Raw genomic sequence first — 21,043 nt, 5'->3', positions numbered from 1 at the left:
TAATTCGGTAATGCTCGGTCTTTGAAATAGGAATATCGTCAAACGCGTGAAAGTCTAGCACAAGGTTGTTCGTACCTTTACAACTATTTAACAATGCAATCGGTCCCGTTTTATCTAAATGTGTATGAAAGTTAGCGGCGACATGCGGACGGTAGGAGAGCGGGGACGAGACGAGGACGGGACGGGGACGGGACGGGATGGGGACGCGACGTTATCTAGCAAATATATTGTGAATATTATTATATCTGCGACTGTAATATGTGCTCTACTTTCTAAGTGTTGGAACCATTTGTGACCCATTTCGATAAAATGTAGGTAAATGTTGAAGGTCTATGTGTAAATAGGCGAGTCGATTATCATAGATTTTAATGGCTACAAAGCTAGCCAACAAATACATATTTCAATAGTCCCTAAATATTTCAAATTAGGTAAATCATAAACCAGCTAGCCTTACAAACCAAAGGAATGCCTTTCAAATTAAGCGATAACTAGCACATAAATTTTAGAGCGCTCCCAATTTAAGGTACAATTTATTATTCAGTAGAAAATTCTGAACGCCCTCATTTTGTTTCAAATATTTCCGCTTGAACTCCCCCTTAACTAACGACAAACTATGCTTGGTTTATAGACAAATGACTGCGGACCTCTCTCTCTGATGTTGGGCAAGTTGTATGTTGTATCCTTGTTTATCGTAATGATGGTCGCGTGAGAACATTAATGGGTGATCATTAAGTAATTTGACCGCAAAGGTCCGAGTTTCGAAGGACTGATGCGGTCTGACCTATTTGGAATGATATCTAAGATTTGTAGCCTGTAAGTGGTTTTGCGGTTATTTAAATTAGTTGTACAGAGGAGTAAGGGTCAGTTACTAGAATAAATATTAGGTGGGTCTCCGACGAGAATATTTGAAATTTTAATCTGGAATTCATTTTAAAATAAGGAAAACCACTTTTGGCTGTCTGGGACTTTGAAGTTTAAGGTATCATCTTGTCAGCTAATTAAAGAGACTGCTTTAAAGGGAGATGATCACTTATCGCTGCTAGATAAAAGGTCAAACCACTTACCTTTGACATACAGCACGGTAGGCTTTGAGAACTCAGTCCCGATGGAGTTTTCCGCGACGCACTCGAACTTTCCATGGTCCTCCTCTTCACTCTTCACGATTTGCAGTGTACCTGAGAGAGACAAACATATATCTTGTTATTTCTCTAAAATAGTAGGAGCGTGACTGTGCAGAAATCCTAGAACACTTTGAGAATGTGATGTAGTACATGGAAATACATTAATGTCGTAAATATTGTAATAGTATCTAAGTTGGGGGTCCCTCGAGGCACGGTCGGTCCAGTCCGCTTCAGTGGTCTAAGCTTTTCTCTCTAAGCATTGAGGTCGGCCCACAATAAAATATAGGCCACCTAATGTGTCTTTTTGAAGTAATATGTAGGCTGTTAGTTTGTAAGAGTATACAATAAAAGGGAACATCTAAGTTTTTCTTTTTTGCTTAACGGTTCACTGGTCTGCGGCAAAAGGATTTATTTTTGAATTTATTGTGTGCTTTGTGTTAAAAATAAGAAAACTAGAATCTTGTAGAAAGTTTGAGAAGAAACGTTTTATTTGTACTAAGTTTTATTTACAAATAACCCTTGAGGTTAAGCTTTGAAGAGAAACCCTATCTTGCAAAAAAGGCTTTAAAAGCAAACATCACAAATTCCAATTCACCATGTCCAAAAATCTAATGTTTTACCAATCCTCCAAGACCCAAAAATCACCCCAAAAACTACCAACATCGATAAAAAAAATATTACAAAAACGCTTACACGCAAATTACTAGCAACACTGGGAGGGCGTCTTAAAAGGTATTTTATTCACGCCACGCTAAACATATACAAAGATTTATAGTCTAATAACAGCGGCAGAGGGAAAGAGGGAAGCCATTAGGGACTGGTCAGAGGTCCCGACGCTCTAGGGGGCCTTTATAGTGCTTCATAGAGGATATTAAGGTTATTAAGTCGAATTCCGATGCGAAACACCTGTTTGTTCAGTTAAGTATTGTTCATTTTGGAGTAAATTAATTTTAAGGGGATGTTTTAAGGGGTCGATGAAGGGTTGTTTTGGTGGGTTAATTTTTAGTGTGAATGAAAATAGTGGGAGACCATATCGATTAAATGCAATGGATATAAATCTATACGTAATGAAGGTCGATCCATTTTCCTATATAAATGAATCCCTAATTACAAAATCTTCTTTTTTAACGAACAATGTTTGCCAAAGGCTGTGCCATAAAAATATTGATTGACCCACCGAGGTCAGGGCTTAATAAACAAGTATAAGCTAACCTTTCTTCTAACACAATAGAAGAATAATATGGCGATCTATCTGCTCCGATGGTCTTTGCAAAGCACCTCAGAAAAACCAACTCTATAGCCCAGAAAATAAAGTGGTTTTTCCTCTAAAATCATACGTGGTTCCAATGGAATACAAAATAAAGTTGCTTTGATGTCAGTATGTCAAAACTTTGGACCCAGGCGGGTGAAGCGGGCATGAAGTTAGTCAAACGTATTTTTATCTGGCTACGGAAGAGCAAAGGATGGAGTTCTATGTAATTATAGTATTCTCCTTTTTATCCTTGCTTGGGTTCATCTTAGTTTTAGACAGGAATTTTGTGCGAATTTACAGGAGAGCTTAAAGTAACGAGTAAGAGATTGTGTGCGCAGTTCTCAGAATTATTGAAAGAAAAGATTCAAGAAGGCCTGAGGTTCCATCTATTGCATAAGTGCATTGGTTTTAGCTAGAAAGACAGACAGGCTGACAGGTAAAGCTTCTTTTGGCAGTTCTAATATGAGTAAGGATTACTCCTGTGATAAATGGCCTTTACATTCATTTGATAAGATTTTTATGAACACCAATAAAACATTTTGGGAAAGAAGTTTTGTATTCATAGTTTCTAAGAAATAATAGTATGTAGTGAGTCATTTGTTTCGTAAATGTTATGTCGTAAAACAAAATCGTTCACATTCCTCGAAATTGGTGAATAATTTATACCAAAATAATACGCTGATATCCAATATGTGATGGAATGACTTAGCTTTTTTTCAATCTGTGTATGTGTGGGTGAAGATTTCGAGGAAAACATTTTATAACACTATATTATGTTCCTGGTATCGGCATAAAATATGGAAAAGGACACAATACACCTAATCCTTTGTCTAAAATTCCCACTAATTTAAAAAATACCAACAATAATAACTTAATTAAACAAACTTTTTTCTGTCTTCATTCATAACACTGGCCAAAAACAAGAATTCCATATTTAAACACCTCCCAACGGGCTAAAAGTCCGCGATAAAATGCATCCTCTTTTTGCGCGTGCATACAGGCTGGAGAGAGACTTTCCGAAAACTGGTAGGGTTCGAAAAAACTGTATACGAACAGTCTCTCACAAAGAAAATGTAATTACGATGAAACGCGCTGTAACAAGGTCGTACGTGGACGGTATAGTTTCGACAAATGTACTACGAAGTTGGGTCGTGTATTCACAAATTATATAAAGGGTTGGCTTTGAATCTTCGAAGGCGGTTATGTTATGTTTTGGTATTAACGTGTTTGGTTGACTTTTCACATGAGGTCTTACGGAAGTTTCGTGGGAATAATCGCATTTTGGAAAGAGATCTGATAGTGGTATATGGATGACATAAATAAAAGTCGTATCCATGGGGGTTAGAACACCTATGTATGTTATGATTATTTAAAGACACCTATTTACAAACTATCATTTGCGGTTTACACTCACAAGAAACAACGACATTTTGATGCGAGAAAATGAAAATCATAACTGAACCTGTCAGTCCCATGTTGGGCGCCAAAATCCCGGGGAATCCCAGGGCATTTTGTCCGGTAATGAAATAAAACTAGCCCGGGATCCGTACGTGGCGGGATTTGGGGGTTTCGTGACAGCCGACGATTGCTTGGTCGCTAACTGACGAAGGTCGTTTGTTTCTTGAATTTGAGACAATTGCTCTTATTGGTCGCTATTTGTGGCCGCCATTTTGGTGTCAAGTGTTATGAGGATCAGTAGTGAGGATACCTAAACAATAAAAGCGCTACCATTAGTGGTAGCGCTTTTATTGTTCCTATTATAATATCTGTTCCTATTATAATATCGGGGCTGCGAGTAAACTACATTTAAGTTTTATTTAATTGTTTGAATCATAGCTAAGTACCATAAGTCGAATATTGTAATGACTGAACCATGTCGAAATAAAATCTTTTTGAAAAAAAAAGAAACAATTTGTGAATGACTTAGCAACAAAGAAAAACATCCTTCAGTTCACACGTTCGTATCAAAACGGACATTTATGTTACACTAAGGAATATGAGAAATAACACCTGCTTTATGGAGTAGCTACCAGGTGTAGAGGAATCTATCATTTCAATATTAAGGAATTCAGTAAATAGTGTCAGTATTTCATGTCTTGCCTGATATTTGATTTGGTCTTTTTAGGGGTCATCAGATGACGAGTGCCAGACTGAAACCCGTCTTTGTTTTTCTGGAGCCATTTATGCACCAGGGCCGCAGTAACTCTTCCGAACAATCCCACAGATTTGATGGCCTGCGCTCAATACAGGATTTTAAAGTAATTCATGAATTGGATAGCTATGTCTGTTCCCGAATCTTTTGACATGAAGAACATAAAATTCCACATCACTGCACTTTAAGTTAATTCCCTTATCAGCCGTTTTAAGCCCAAAGGTAAACAAAATACACAAACAAATCTTTTATGGATTTTAGTACAAAACGTAATCGATATTGTTGATAGAGGAAAAGTAAATCCTTTTGAGTGTGTTGAATGAAACGCATCGAAATAAAAAAGATCGCGCACTCGACCATCGCGGGCCCCAAAGCTTTATATCTTAGCGTATGGTGTAAGATTAAAGGACAAATGTCTTAAAAAATATCTCTTCTTAACTTATATGTTTGAAGAATTATTGCTCATTGCTTTTTAAATACACCAGAATAAGCTATTCTATTGATAGCAACAAGAAAAGAAACAATTGGTTTGGATGATTTTGGATGCTGTATTTTTTAAATAAAAATAACCTACAATATCTAATATATTACGCATTAGATGAAGGTATGTATGTCGACTAAGATCCTTAGACCGTAATGGTTGGCTGTAGTCACATCAGTCTTACATAGAATTCTGTAAACTAACCTTTTAATCAACCTTGTCCAGGTTTTGACAATACTACATAGACCAGACCGAGATTAAAACCTACTTTGAGTTCAAAGGACCAATCAGAACAATGTTTCGAATTAAGAATGCCGTTTCGAAGACTAGATATTCACTCACAACGCCTGCGGTATGTGACTCAAATAGCAGGTTTGAACAAAGAAAATCCTAGTGTACCGTAATGGAACCGTGCAAAACCGTATCTATCTTTATACGTGTCAGCCTAAAACCCTGGAATGTAGGCTTTCTTTGTTTTAGTCACAGCTACTGTTTCAACAGGTACGTACATTAATTAAGGTACGTATGTATTGTACTTTTTTGGGCGTATAGTGCTGTCCATTTGGTTGTTAGTAAAGTAAGAACAAAAAATTGTCGTAGAAGCTTTTTTTTTTGAAGAAATGGTTGTTTACAAAAATGTTTTAGTGTTGGTTAGAATGAAGGTCCAGTAAAACTAATTAAGTACTTGTTGGTTTGTTTCCTATGCAGAAGTAGGTATGAATAAAGTTCTGGCTAAGTTTTATAGCGGCTAAGAAACCAGTGGTGAGATTCTGTAAGACTTCATTCTTAACTTCGCATCTCGCGAATACGTACATAGCGCTACTCTTGCGAGCGTGTTTGCGAGTTGAACTAAATTAAACTCGAGATTTTGACAGATAAAGTATGAGATGACTTTTAGAACGTTTTGAACCGAATGCGAAGTGAGAGTGAATAGCGCAGTGAAATGCGAGTTGTTGTCTGAATTTTATAGAATCGACGTACAGATGAAATACACAAAATATTTTTTTCTGACCGTTCTCTGTAATTTTTTTAAATACTGTCGATATTGATTCATTGTTTTGCAATTATATCTCCTATCGTATTGAATTAATAGTACATTATAATTTTGTGTGCACAAAAATAAATAGGCAATCAAACCCGCTCAGCTGATAACTTGTACCACACGCTCAGGTGTCGGAAACTCAAAGGCTCCTCGTAGAGCCGAGAAGCCCTTCAGCCCCTTGTTTCAACGCTCTTTGATACGGCGCCGCGCCCCGGATCCGGGCCGCACAACCCCGAATCCGGGCCACACAACCCGGGATCCGGGCCGCACAACCCTTGATCCGGGCCAGATAGCCCGATCAACGGGATTGGCATAACATTCGTCCATTTTGTTATTTGTTAATTGGATTTTGATATTTAATGGACGTTACATGATATGGGTCCGGTTTGATTGTTTGATCGGATCCCTATTGTAATGGAAAATAATCACTTAGTTTGGATTTGGATTATTGGCAGTTTAGTTCGTGTCTGTTAGAGTATTTTGTTAAATATTGTTGTTTAAACTTTGTTTTGTACAAACTGTATCGGGTTTCAGTTCGCCTCATTTTCATAATATAGGTATCTCGATTCATAGAAACACAGTTTTGATATAAAATACACTGGGTTATATCTTATACCAACACGAGATTATAAAAGAATTTTCACTTAGAACCGTTTAAAAAGATTTTCTATTTCCCAGAAAAGTATTGCATCTGTTCGCCTTTACTGCTCGGTGAACCAATCTCAATACGGCTGAACAAATTCTATACAAACACACATACATACATACACTACGCCACGTCAATTAACTACTCCTATTTACTACACCCTCTCGTTATTAGTTACATTCATACTTCTTTCATATCGCACTTTATTCAACCCTTTAAGCCAACGAACCTCTGAATAAATGTACTAAGTTGCAAATAAATCAACAGGATTAAAATCACTTGAAATTCTATAGGCGGCTTCGGTTTGACAACGATGCCTTCTACCCTTGTCATTGCAGATCGGTAATGATAGCCGTCTAGACGAAATATAGGTGGGCTTGAATATAATCCGTTGACGTGACCAAATTGTGTAACAAAATAGGGTAGTGCCCATAAAAGTTTGTTATTTATAACACGATAGGGTTTTTCGAGGGCCATTCCAGGCGTTAAGGATTGCAGAATAAAATAACGAGTCTATATTTCAACAGTAAACGCTGGAAAATAGGATTTTCTGAGCAAAATGTTTTAGTTTATATCATAGCAAAATTAATAATTTCTATCTTATTTTATTGGACCACAAAACCGTTTATAGACCCATCAAACGTTTATAGACTGGCTTAAGCAAAAAGTTTCTTTAAGCCTTGTACAAAGTTTCTTACGACTTTTTTAAAGATAGCTACCGAACTAATAAGTGAAGAGAGTAAAACCACTGAAGCGTAATTATCTTCAAAATATTAAAACAGGAGGATAAAACCTCTAGACAGACATTGCAGTACCACAAAACACAGTACAGTGGAGTGATGTGTATGTAGCCACACAACACGTCACACGGCGTGACGTGTGGTGAATGTATTTCCGCCGCGTCGCTCCGGGCGAATCTAATGGCCAACTTCGTGCGGTTGGCTCGCAAAGTGACGACAAAATACGTCAACAGACAGCAGGGGGCGTAATTAAAAGAAAAATAAGCGCTATTCATAAACGTCCGACGGAATAGCGGGGTCGTTGCGGCATTATATTACCGCCAGCTTACACAGGTCTCCCTATTCCTTCGCGCTCGTGTAAAGGTGAGAACGCACGCGAATGTGGTCAGTTTCTTTGGAAGCTCAAGTTATTATGGGCATTGAAGTTTATCACACAGGCGCGTTTAATCTAGCTCTTAGGACGGGAGGACAGCAGCAAAGGTTTACTTTACGCCCCACAGCGGTTGATTAAACGATGTAAGGTGATCTTATTTCCTTGAGACACTTATGAGACAATCTCTCGCTGTCTTAATGAATGTCACATAAAATATAATTGTGGTGAGTGATTTATTTTCGTATATTATTGGTGTGGGGAAGCTCGGGGATTACGTAGGGGCGTTTAACTTTGTTCCTAAACTGTCGGAGAAAGGAAGGCCCGCAGCGATAATGAATAAGAGGATTCGGAATCTATCGCCGAAGTTGGAATAAGGAATCGTATGAGGAGTTTATGGTTTGTTTTGGTTTAATGTACGTGAAACGATTTAGTGTTTACTTAAACTAATGTGAAAGTACGGACGCAGGAAGTATAGCATCATTAAATATTGTACCTGAATACTTTTCAAATATAAAGTATTTTATGAAACTTATTCGCGTTAAAAGTTAACCCAAGTAAATCTCACTTTACAATAGACAAAATCTACAATTTCACAGCAACTTAAACCATTTTTATCTGAAATTTTACGGCGACTACAACCTCTGCTCACCCCTCTGAAACTAAACTGTGAGCGATATGTACCGCCGTGAAACTTGCACCGATAAAGTAAATTTCACCGCAAACCCACAGTACAAGTTGGACGAAATATTACTTCAATAAACTACAGAATATTTTTACCTTTTTCTAAAAAAGATAAACAACTTACTCGTATCGAGCTTGAAAGCTCTGATTTTATGTTCTTTTCACGTTTTAGATTTACTTTGTGAAGGTGAAAAGACTTTTTTAGCTTTGATTTTTTTCGATGAAATATATGTAGTTTTTATGTTTGTCTTTCATTTATGTTCACTCGTATTTCAGCATAATTTCACGACGAAAACATGATATTTTGTTAACCAACAAATTCTGCATTTTGTTCCCATAATTATCCCATAGAGATTGCTAAGAATAACATCGCTGATGTATGTTTGTTTTAAACATTATAACACAGGTGTATCTCAACAAAACATTATTCAACTAAAGGGTCGTACCTAAAGGACTTCACTATCCAACTCCCCTCTTTACAACTAAACGAACCATATTAATTACAAAAACGCTTAAAATAAAAGCTTTAGTCCAAAATTTACGGCTCCATCCAGGCCTAGATATTATCATATTACCTCCTACCACATATGTGAAATCCCAACCGTCTCCGCAGATGTAGAAAAATGATCCTCACTGGATGTGACAAGGGGCGGGCGCACCTAGGAAGGACAAGTGACCTTAATCAAGCGTGGGTACGCCCAAGCGCTGTTATTGTTGTTCAAATAAGTAAAGCGTCGGTTTTTGCTAGAACAACAGTAGGCTGTAGTCCATTCAAAGTTGAGGGTCCCAGCATTTGTATGTAAATGTTTCGTAATCTGTGAGCGCAATCGTGGTGCCGTTGCAAATGTTGGATGGACCGCAGAAATGACAGTTCTAGAAGACGTGACAAGCCGTGTAACTTTAAGTACGAGTTTTCTTTCCATTTATTTTGTTTGGACCATTGGATTTAGTATGAAACGTTTTGTAGAAAGAATTATTTGTATTTGTGTCGATTTTTCTGGTTTAAAAAATATTTAAAAAAATACGTTTTTATTTAACGAGTCTAGTTCCAAGCAATTTTCCAAGAAAATAACCAAAAATATCTCAAGTTTGTTAAACTTAGCCCAACTTATACCTACGCCGAATTGAAATTTTAGTCATATTGCGCTACTTTTCATTTAATGTCGCTCATTTTCTGGGAATCACAAAGCATTATCATATTTCGTTCATTACAATAATTTTCGCATTTAGGCTCTGTCTTTGTGAAGAAGTCTGGCTTGAAGTGTATTACAAATAGCATTGGTTACAATCGTTCTAGTTTTTGCCGAATTGAGCCTAACGAAAAACTGAATTATTCATGAAACTTTTAGTAATAAATCATTAAAAAACAATGTTATCAGAAAAAGCCTTTTGATGTATAATCTAGACTTGATTTACGGTGACATGAAAATTGATTATTCAAAATTCATTTAGTATTTTTTCATAAAATTTTCCGATAGTTTAGTTAGTAAAATACATTTAAACATAAAAATGATAACCCATTGAGGCTATTGTTTTCGGTTACTAAACTACTTTTTGTGCGTAGTTTACATGGCTTTTACTACATCCATATATACATGTATATATATTTTTTTAAAATTGCAAACAAACCTAACTCAACTTTAGGTACCTCTGTAATTTTTATGACACATCCATGCTAAGATTACAGCACTCGACATAAAAGTGTATCATAAAAGAGCCCCATCCAGAATCTTTAGATCCACGACTCCCATTATTGTCAACTGGTAAGTTTTACTGGTTCATTAACCGATGGGATGGACCGTAAACCATTGTAATAATTATGTCAGTCTTATAAAAAATATTGAATAAAGGTGTACAATCTGGGGTTTTAATTTGGTTTAAAAGTTCGAAATCATTTTGTACCCATATTCTCTGCAAAATAAACGATTTGATTGATTGACCAAGGTGCCTTAGAACATTGTTGCTTAGAGTTCTACGTAGGTATAAAGTTGCACGGTGAAAAGCGAGTTTTGGTATACAAAATACTAACTAACTTTTTGATGGGTTAGCTGGTAAGAAAAAAGAGATAATCTAGAATGTACGTTAATATTTATGGTTTTAGTTCCCAAACTCCGTGATTTTTATGACGCATCCATGCTAAGATTACAGCACTCGTAAAATGTGACCCATCCAGCATCTTTAGATCCACGACCCCCATTATTGTCTCTGCTAAGTTTTACTGGGATTCATTAACCGATGGGATGGACCGTAAACCATTGTATCTTGACGTTTATAATTACGTCAGGATTATAAAAAATATTGTTTTCAATAAAGGTTAGGTACTTGGTGATGAAGGTACAATCTGGGTGTTTTATTTGGGTGAATTTTGTTTATGAGTAGTAGTAAGTAGTAACTAGTAACTCAGTCTAAAGTTGTTCAATAATAGGTGATATTGTAATAATTTTTAATATTTTGATGGGTACATCATGAGTACCTATGTATATCTTACAAGAATCACTTTGATAAATTAGGATTTACTTTAATATTTACGCCATTGGTACCTAAGGATTATGCTTTGAAACAAAATCAGTATACAATACTGAATAACATAGTTTTCTTACACAGTTCGATGATAAGCGAATACAAAATCCAGGTATCGACCTACATAATCACAAAATTCACCTAACATACCTAATTAAATGGCAACTATTCCCATAAAATTAGCCTCTAACACAAATAGATTAACGACATCGATATAATATCGATGAAATTATGTTCAGGAGTAGTCGATAGCAATGTCGTTACTGGTTTATCGATAACGTAGAGCGGAGCTACTTATGAATGATTAATATTAATATGTAGCTCGTTTTAGGACGAATATTATAGTGTGTGATTTGGTTATAAGGTTTTATGGAACAGGTATATTCTTATATATTATCCAAAAAAAGTAAATAACAGTTCTACATCTGACCACTTTGTTTGTTTGATTTGAAGGTACGTCAATCGAAACTTGATAAAGCGAGTGACACTAGGAGAAATAGACAGTAACAACAATAACAATTACACAATTAGACATTAAAATCGCCGGTGTAAACAGATACCTAATTACAGTACATGTAAACAAAATAAATATCGATGTTAACATATAATCAAAACACCTGACGTGACCTAAAATCGATTATTTATAATCGTAATTATAGAATGGATTCAAATGAACGGGTATTGCTAACCTACAATCTTTAAAAAATGTTCTTACAATGAATATCCATCTCTATCTGTCCGTTGATTTTCAATAACAGATTGAATTTCCATATAAGATTATATGAATGTTGTTCACCAAACAACAGATAGATAGCTTATAGAAATCCACAGCAAATTGCTCGAAGTTTCGATCGCACGAACCTTTGGAACGTTACAGAAACATCGCTTCGCTAGCCGACGTTCTCAGCAATGTGTTGCTCACACTGTGTGCTCGCATTCCACACTGCTCTCTAATTCCGTATGAAGTTTCCGCACTGATTCATAATGCGGAATTGGGGCTGTTATAGGATTTTTATGTTATTATATTATCACTCGCTAAGTGTTTATTACGAAGAGGTCCATGTCATAGAGGTTATTTTTTTAATTTCATTTACTAATTAATTATATTCTTCGATGGTTCATATCGCTACTCTGTTCATTGTCCATTTTTTTTTCCAAAATGTTTTTTCTAGAATGTGCACAAATTGAGGTAAATACTTTTCTATTTTCACATAGGTTTACACATAGAGTCCATTATATACCAACTGATTTCAAAAATATTCCTACCTAATTTTATGTTTATTTTGCTTTTTTATATTTTAGTCCTCTCTTCGTTATAGGTACATATTTAATACGTTAAGACTTTAACAAAAATGAGACGACAAAATAATAATGATACATCTCCACTATCACAGTCCACACTCAAGCCACACCTTCCGAATTTAGCATCATTATCTTAAATCCGTGAGCCCATTAGCAGTTCCACTAAGCTGTGGATCGATCAAGCCTGCACTGAGAGGCACCTGTGTATAATAATGTTCCTTAGTTTATCTGACAGCGTTGGAAGGGTGACACCTTCCCTGTATTTTCATAATGTAAGCTGAGAACGTAATTATTATTGGCCGTTGCTTAGTAAGGAGGTTTAAGGTAAATAATGTCCCAAGGAGTTTAGTTTGCTTTTGAGTACTTTTTTTTAATGTGACTGTTTGAAATTAGAACCTAATCTGGCAATCTGAAGAACTGTCATTATTTTTTGAATTTCGAATGAGTTCTAAAAACATTGGCAGCTAATTTTAATATCAATTTAGAACATCAGACAAATGAAATAAAAAGGCACAACAGTTGCGTACCTTTTGTATAGTACAAACAATAGAATATGTGAATTTGTTGCTACAAGATACGCCAGAATTTAGGTTGGCAGTTTCAAAAAAACGTTGTTTCAACAAAAAAAGGAATTTCGATTAGCTACTACAAAAGGCCGTACCCGGCTTATCCGCAAAGGCGTTTGCAACGAGCGCTGAAAAATCGAGTTGCAAGCCCGATATGTTTTTACAGCTATCAATATTTACATCCATTACCTCGAAGCTACGAAATATTGGACCGAGGAGAAATAATCTGCTCGAATAAATTAAAATTAATGAGATTAAAAGAGCCCACGGTGAGTTCCCGTGGCTTGCTCTAACTGAATTTAAATTACTTTCTCACCTCTTGTGAAGTGCATAATGGCATTAAAATTGAAATTATTAACATTTCAGAATACAGATGGACGGGTTTAATTGTTGCTGAATTTGTGATGGCGATGCGGATTTACTTTTAGATGTTCGAGATAAAGTTATAATTGTTTTGTTGGCGATGTTAAACAAAGTACTGTCGCTGTAAGACAAGCTAAGTTTAGGAACTGGGTAAATACGACCAATATTGTTGTTTTACTAACATCAATGTTGATACTAAAGCTTTTTTGAGAATAAGAACTATTTGTCTTATAAGCGACGATAAATAGAAATAGGTTACATTATAGTCGTATTGATATTTGTTCTATAAGAAAAACAAATGCTATCGACATAAGAACTATCCGAAAATACATTAACGAATAATGTTACTGTATTATTTGTAAGTGCTAAATAAACAAAGTCCGTTGCCAACGCGTTTTACGAAAATTCAGGCACAAAATACCCTTGAATGACCTAAAAAAACAGCTTCAGAAAAAAAAATAAGCGCGTAAATTCGAGTCACATTTCCGTACATTTCAGCGTTTTTCGCGGTACTTAAAACTTGATATAATTAACATTTCGTCGGGACGCTTCTTATCATATTGTGGCTCGAAAGCCCGACTACACGACGAAGTTTCATTAAGATTTGCAAATTAAATTCTCTACGGCGTGTTTTAATCGTGGCCATCTTTTCTTAATTAAACTTAATTGTAGGTGACACTAAGTGATGCAGGAGGTCGGTAAAACAATTTCATGTTGAGAGCGGTCGCAATGATTTATCGTTCGTGTGGACTCGGCTTTATTTGATAAAGGCTCTCTCCGCGACTCCGCTTGCAAGACTTTGGAGTTGAGTTTTAAAATTGGTGGAACGTGATATTATGACATTTATTTTTAAATAGTATGCGGAATAAAAGATTTGAAACATACAGAAGAACTATGAAAAAACATAAATTAGAAAATAATATTAAGTTCGGTGTTTTGTTAAGTTTTCTAGCTCACCTGAGTAACTAGAACCGATGTAAGATAGGTATGCAAAATTTCTCTCAAATATGACCTATTCCACAATGGCGTCATATTTTTTTTCGATTATTTTCATTTAAAATGCATTTTTTCAGTCATTTGCAACGTTTATAAGAATAATATATTATTTTTGTACTGAAAATATTTTTTTTCGGCGACTGTCAATAGTTACCATATATTCAAATATGCAAGTTCTTTATTGATTAAATATTTTTCATCATCAATATTCAGCCGTTGCAATAACATTTTTTGCCCATTTATATATTTTTTACCTATTTATTTACGAATATTGCACATGGTAAACGTTTCAATATTGTGTTTTGTAGGCCTGAAAAGTAAATATAAATTATTTTTTAACAATGAGTGGCAAATAAAATAGCCATAGAAACAATTTGTTGCCCCAGGTTATTCAAAAACTTTTCAAAACACCGACGAACTTTCTGCTAGCAATTAGTCCAAAACAAGGTTTAACCAATTTCTTAGCAATTGTACAAAATTCAAATTTAGAATACACTCTCACGCATGCTTGGATAACCCTTTTGATGCTAGAAACATACTACAATCATTAAAACCCTTTGAAATACACGTAAAGTCCTTAAAACTAAGATTTCGCATAGGTGCCCGTTTTTTTTGCAAAAGAGTGTATTATTAGTTGAGGACTGAATCCTTGGTGGGATACCTACATCAGAGATGTACCAAAATATACTTACTTAAATATCTCACCTATCTACTGTTGATGAAGACAGTAAGCAAACTTGAATCAGTTCTTCTCCAAAAACCCAACTTTAATGACCATCCATATCCACGAATACCACTGAAAAATAAACCCTATAGCTATAAAAGTAAGGTCTAAACTCACCATGCATCTTGTCATTCAACAGCGCATATCTCGGGTTCGACGCGACGTCCAATGGCAGAGAGTTCCATAGCCACCTGACTTTAGGCGAAGGGTTGCCAGTAGCTTGGCACGGCAGTGTGGCAGTGTGGCCAACCTCTACCACCATGGTGGTAGGTGGTGGCGCGATGTTGGGGAAGCCGGGAGGCGCTTTGTCAGCTGTAAAGAAGAAAAAAATAGGTAAGTAAAGAGGAACATATTTATATCATCATCATCATCTCAGCCATAGGACGTCCACTGCTGAACATAGGCCTCCCCCTTTGATCTCCACAGATACCTGTTGGAAGCGACCTGCATCCAGCGTCTTCCGGCGACCTTTATAAGGTCGTCTGTCCACCTCGTTGGTGGACGTCCTACGCTGCGCTTGCTAGTCCGTGGTCTCCATTCCAGCACTTTTCGGCCCCATCTGCCATCTGCTCTACGAGCAATATGGCCTGCCCATTGCCACTTCAACTTGCTAATCCGGTGGGCTATATCGGTCACTTTGGTTCGTCTACGGATCTCCTCGTTTCGGATTCGATCACGTAGAGAAACACCGAGCATAGCCCTCTCCATAGCTCGTTGAGCGACTTTGAGCTTTGAGATGAGGCCGATAGTGAGAGACCACGTTTCGGTGCCGTAAGTCATCACTGGTAACACACATTGGTTAAAGACTTTCGTCTTGAGGCACTGAGGTATGTCGGACGAAAAGACATTGCGTAGTTTCCCGAACGCTGCCCAGCCGAGTTGGATTCGGCGGTTGACCTCTTTCTCGAAGTTGGACCTACCTAATTGGACTACTTGTCCTAGGTAGATATACGAGTCAACAACTTCGAGTACCGAGCTTCCAACAGAGACTGGGGTGGGCTGAACATGGACATTTGACATAATTTTCGTCTTGTCCATGTTCATTTTCAGGCCCACCCGTTGTGAAACTCGGTCGAGGCCCTCGAGCATCATACTGAGTTCCTCCATCGACTTTGCCATGACTACGATGTCGTCGGCAAACCGAAGGTGAGTGATGTATTCGCCGTTGATGTTGATGCCAAGTCCTTGCCATTCCAGGAGCTTGAAGGCGTCTTCCATTGCTGCGGTAAACAGTTTCGGGGAGATTACGTCCCCCTGTCTTACGCCTCTTCTCAATGGAATCGGCTTCGTGCTATGCTCCTGTACTCGGACCGACATGGTGGCGTTATTATACAAACACTTCAACACCTCGATGTACCGATAGTCAATATGGCATCGTTGGAGTGACTCAAGTACCGCCCATGTTTCCACCGAATCGAAGGCTTTCTCATAGTCCACAAACGCTAAGCATAATGGCAAGTTATACTCCTCGGTCTTCTGTATAACTTGCCGCAGCGTATGGATGTGGTCTATGGTACTAAAGCCTCTTCGGAAACCGGCTTGTTCGGGAGGCTGGAAGTCATCAAGCCTGTGCTCGAGACGGTTCGTGATAACCCTTGAAAACAGCTTATAAACATGGCTTAGAAGTGTGATGGGTCTGTAGTTCTTCAATAGGCTGTTGTCACCATTTTTGAAGAACAACACCACCACACCCCTGCTCCATGCTTCAGGCGTTTTGCCCTCGGACAGGACGGAATTAAAGAGCTTCTGGAGGACTTTAAGTACCGGTGTTCCACCCGCTCTCAGAAGCTCTGAAGTGATTCCGTCCTCACCCGGCGCCTTGTTGTTCTTAAGCTGCTTCAGGGCCATCCTAATCTCGTACAGACTGATGTCCGGGATATCTTCGGTACACTATTCGGTATACTATTTATTTATATACAGTAAAGAGAATATTTTAGATAGAGAATATGTAGGTATGTAGTTTATTTGTTTATGTTTTTCCTATAGGAGAATCCGTTTATATTGACATCGAAGGGAACTTACAAAAAATCATACTAAGCGGTTGTCTCACTAAGCATCGTGTAGAAAATGAACTATCTCCGGTTTTGTCTGTATTTGTATATTTGTTGTAAATTAGTGCTAGACATAGACAAGTAGGCTAAAACGGTGCTGCCATTACACTGTCCTATTTTCAAGAGCAAGTAAAAGTGTTTCTGTATTTTTATATTACACTGAATATTACACGAGAAAATTTAATTCACAAAATAATGTTACGTAATGTCATAGCTGCGTAAATAGGTAGAAAACTCTCAAGTGCCCTATACTGAAATTGTACGAAAGTCTAGTTTAAAAAGAGAATAATCCAGTCCTTCAGTATCGCAACAACAGAGCTAACCGAATAAATGCTAAAACACTAACGACTCATTGAGGTCTATAAAAAGTAACTGTTTACCTAATTACCCAGGATAATCCTCTTCTTTTGTCCAAATTAACTAATTAAGGCGAATCAATATACTTAGGAGATAAGCCATTTGCATTTAATTTGCGGACAAACAGTTAGTCCTTTCAAAGCGAGCTGGGTTGTTTATAAAATAAACCCTTGGATATTCAAAGCAAGCAATTATAACTAGCCGTTTGCCCACGGTTTCACTTGCGTCCCGTGGTAAGTATTGCTCGTACCGGGATAAAATATGTTACTCGGGAAGAGTGTAGCTTTTTAACAGTGAAATAATCTTTCAAATCGGTTCACTAGTTTCGAAGCCTTTAGGGTGCAAACAAGCAAAATAAAATGTTCCCTCTTTATTATATTAATAGAAAACCTTCGACGTTCTAAGTTAGCCGATATAAACTATAATAAAATTATTTCTCTGTAAAATGTACTGAATATTTCCAATAATTTTCTAAATGAAATCTATTAGTAAAACAAAATAGAGTCAAACTTTTAATTTGGAACAGAGCGAGTTTATTAGCCGAGTCAGAATTGATCAAGTACTTTGCAAAACAAGTTTGTATTGGAGTTTAAATTATGGAAATAAATAGGTAAGTAGTGAAAAAGTTACAGATGTGTTATCGACACATTATTTATCGCAGGTTTCTTTCCGTACGCTCTTAATAATATAGTTATGACGAGTTGTACACTTATTATTGTTTCTTGGAAGGAAAATAATTGTCGGTTCTACAATAACGAGGGAACCAAAGTCGCATGCCTAATAAGTTATTAACAATTTGAATAAGAACTATGTAACTATCTTGTATTGTATTTACTTGGTCTTTGATTACTAGAAGGTGTCTTTGTAAACTAACATGGAAGAGAAATCAATCGAGCACAAGAAGAGACAGTTACGAAACAGCAAAAATCCATAGATACAGTATATTAATAATTTCTACAATTTGATCACAACTCTAGGCTCCTGACTAATTTAAAGCTCGCAAATTAAAACGGGATTACCCGCGGAAATTTTAAAATAGTCCCGTAAATCTCGAATAGTGAAATGTTAATTCGCTAAATGAAATTCCATCCCGTCTCACGGCCAAACTGAACGAAATTTGATTAAGTTACAAGTCTGACATTACTTCTAGATTCTAAGAGTACCTAGGTACACTGCAAACTTTTAGTCGGCCAACAATTTTTTTGGGCTTTTAAATCAGTATGTAGGTGATTAGTAGTATGCAAATCACAACGATCCGATATTTAGTTGGCATAAGACGAACTGAAACTCTTGATCGGAGCCGATATTTCCTTTGAAACTACTTTTGACCAATCATCGGTTCAACTGTCGGCCAACTGTTTAGTCTGTAGTGTCTTATCAGATGTAGAAAGTGTGAAAGAGATGCGATTACTCTCTAAAGGTTCAAATCCTGAGATTACTTTCAGAACTTTAAGATCCGAATGAATTTCATTGTCTGGTACTCGGCACGATTAATTGAATAAACAGAAGGGTTTTGTCGGATCTCAAGTTATCCAATTCCGTGTATTGTAAGTAGTTAAATTGTAATCTTGAGTTGTGTAGTCGTTTTCCAACTGATCGGAGTTCGATTTGTTTGAATTGATTTCATTTTGTTTGCTTCGAAATTAGACGGGAGATAAAACTTCAATAAAGAGATTAACGCAATAATTTATTGTACTAATATTATTTCTCTAAGTTGCTATGGTATCTTACCAAAGTGCTTCTAATCTATTTAGGAATAATCTCTAGCCGAGTTAATTTCGAGCCCATATATATCTTAATCGAGCACTTATAGTTCTCAAAAACTTTACTATTCCCAAGTTGTGAACTTAGGTCGTAAATACAGATCAGGAATCACTTCTGGCAATACCCTCGAACGGCAGCAAGTCGGACCCCTCTTTACAACATTAATTTGGTATAATATCCTAAGTAAGATGTGAAGTGTGCTCCTATGATATCTTAGCGGTCTAATACGAACCTTCCGTTGTACCAATCCCCAGTGATCGCCGGTTTCCTTGCGCATTAATAATAATAAACCTATGTTAAACCGGCAAACCTTAGTCTCAACTACATGATTTGTACCCCGACATGACCCAAGGTAATTATTATTTAAGTATACCCCTAGTTACACGTTTCACTGTATATAATTTACATAATGTTACTCGGACCGAAAATCATTTCATGTTCTTCACTGTTTAATTATTTAGCTACGGTTGGTGTAAAATTTTAATAAGTTGTTTTTGCGTTTTATTGAGGCCCAGTGTTTTATATCTTCATACAACTTTTATGTTGGACGTTTTTATGTGGCAGACGTTCCTGTGACATTATATTTCATGGCTGAACTTAGGAGTAGTAAACACGTTCATATTCATACGATATTGTGAGAAGAACAGACTGTCGGGAATTATTAAAGCTGTGTTTTTTGTTTTTTATAAAAGTGTAAAAGCGCATAAAGTAGAGGAGTACGCTTGGGTAAATCGAATGTTTGCTAGCAAATCGCACTACACACTCAGCAGAGCCAATATAAACAAATCCGTATGTAACCTTTTAAAGAGAAAGGATCCCCGCAATATTTTCTTTACAAATTGTATCCAGTACTTTACGAAGGAAACGAAAAGTCGAGTAAAGATTATGGCTCTCGTATATTTGCGCCTGGGAAGTGGTAAGCAGTTGCTATGGTAACGAGGAATATAGGCGGAGTCGTGTGCTCGCGATTGTATCGCGGTACAATCCGATTATCGTAGATTGTTTTTGCTGGCAGGCTGCCGTGAGATTCTAAGGATATTGTGTGGTCCAAGGTTTAATAATCAAGTCAGTTATATTTTACGAGATAATGTGATGAGGAGGCAAAGTTATTTAATCGATGCTGCTGGTGTGTAGTTTTTTGAAATCGGTGTCTAACAGCGGATTTCAAAATCCTATCTCTTCCTTGATTTAGTTACTACAGATAAAGACATCAATGTTAACTCTATAGTTATGATTTTTATATGTATAGACAATTAAAATCCAATTAATCTAGTAGGTAAGTACATTGTTTTTATACAAACTGGAGCATTAAAAATAACAAAACTTCTACTGCCGATATCGTCATCATCTTAATGAAGATAAACAGTCGACATATTTGTACAGGTTTATAAACACTAAAACCTCCATGTACCAAGTTTGTTCAGTTCACAAGTTCAGTATCTTGCACCATACCATAACTCGATAACAAAAGTTTAAGACAATGTAGTTGATATGGCTTGACAGTATATGGTTCAGGTGACGTTGCATACAAGATATACTTAAGTTTAGTGAAAGCGTGTAGACATTTTCTTGATATATGAGAGCAGTCTTAAAGCGTGGGATAATTTTGAAGTGGTCTTAATTCTGTCGAATGTATGGAAGCGGTTTTTAGTGTCAATATTGAAATAAATCGTGCATAACGTGCATTTGAAAATTGCATGTCATATAATATGCCAAAATTCATATTTATCTTTTTTATACCTGTACTCATAAATCGACAAGGTTTAACTAAAACTTAAAGAATACTGAATCAACGCATCAAAAACATAAAATGGCTATAAAAGTCCCTGTTTCCGAAATGAAAATCTCTCACCTTTGCATTATAGGTTTTACAAAGGCCATCTTTTTGCACCCCAATCTTTTAGAAAAGCAC

The 21,043-nt window shown here is 36.6% G+C and overlaps 1 protein-coding gene across 5 annotated transcripts in view; it reads right to left on the bottom strand.

Annotated features, from left to right (window-relative positions):
* LOC110371991 (tyrosine-protein phosphatase Lar) overlaps window positions 1–21,043 on the bottom strand; it is a 361,770-nt gene that overhangs the window by 35,475 nt on the left and 305,252 nt on the right. For all 5 annotated transcript variants that reach the window (XM_064036779.1, XM_064036780.1, XM_064036782.1 and 2 more), the window contains 2 exons: window positions 15,077–15,271; window positions 1,065–1,175 (listed from right to left, as the gene is read on the bottom strand). In XM_064036779.1, coding sequence (XP_063892849.1) covers window positions 1,065–1,175; window positions 15,077–15,271 — 306 coding nt within the window. The remainder of the gene's footprint in view (window positions 1–1,064; window positions 1,176–15,076; window positions 15,272–21,043) is intronic.

This window comes from Helicoverpa armigera, chromosome 11, assembly GCF_030705265.1.
Source record: "Helicoverpa armigera isolate CAAS_96S chromosome 11, ASM3070526v1, whole genome shotgun sequence".
In the NCBI taxonomy this organism is placed as follows: Eukaryota; Metazoa; Arthropoda; class Insecta; order Lepidoptera; family Noctuidae; genus Helicoverpa; species Helicoverpa armigera.
This window is presented reverse-complemented; position numbering and strand designations above follow the sequence as displayed.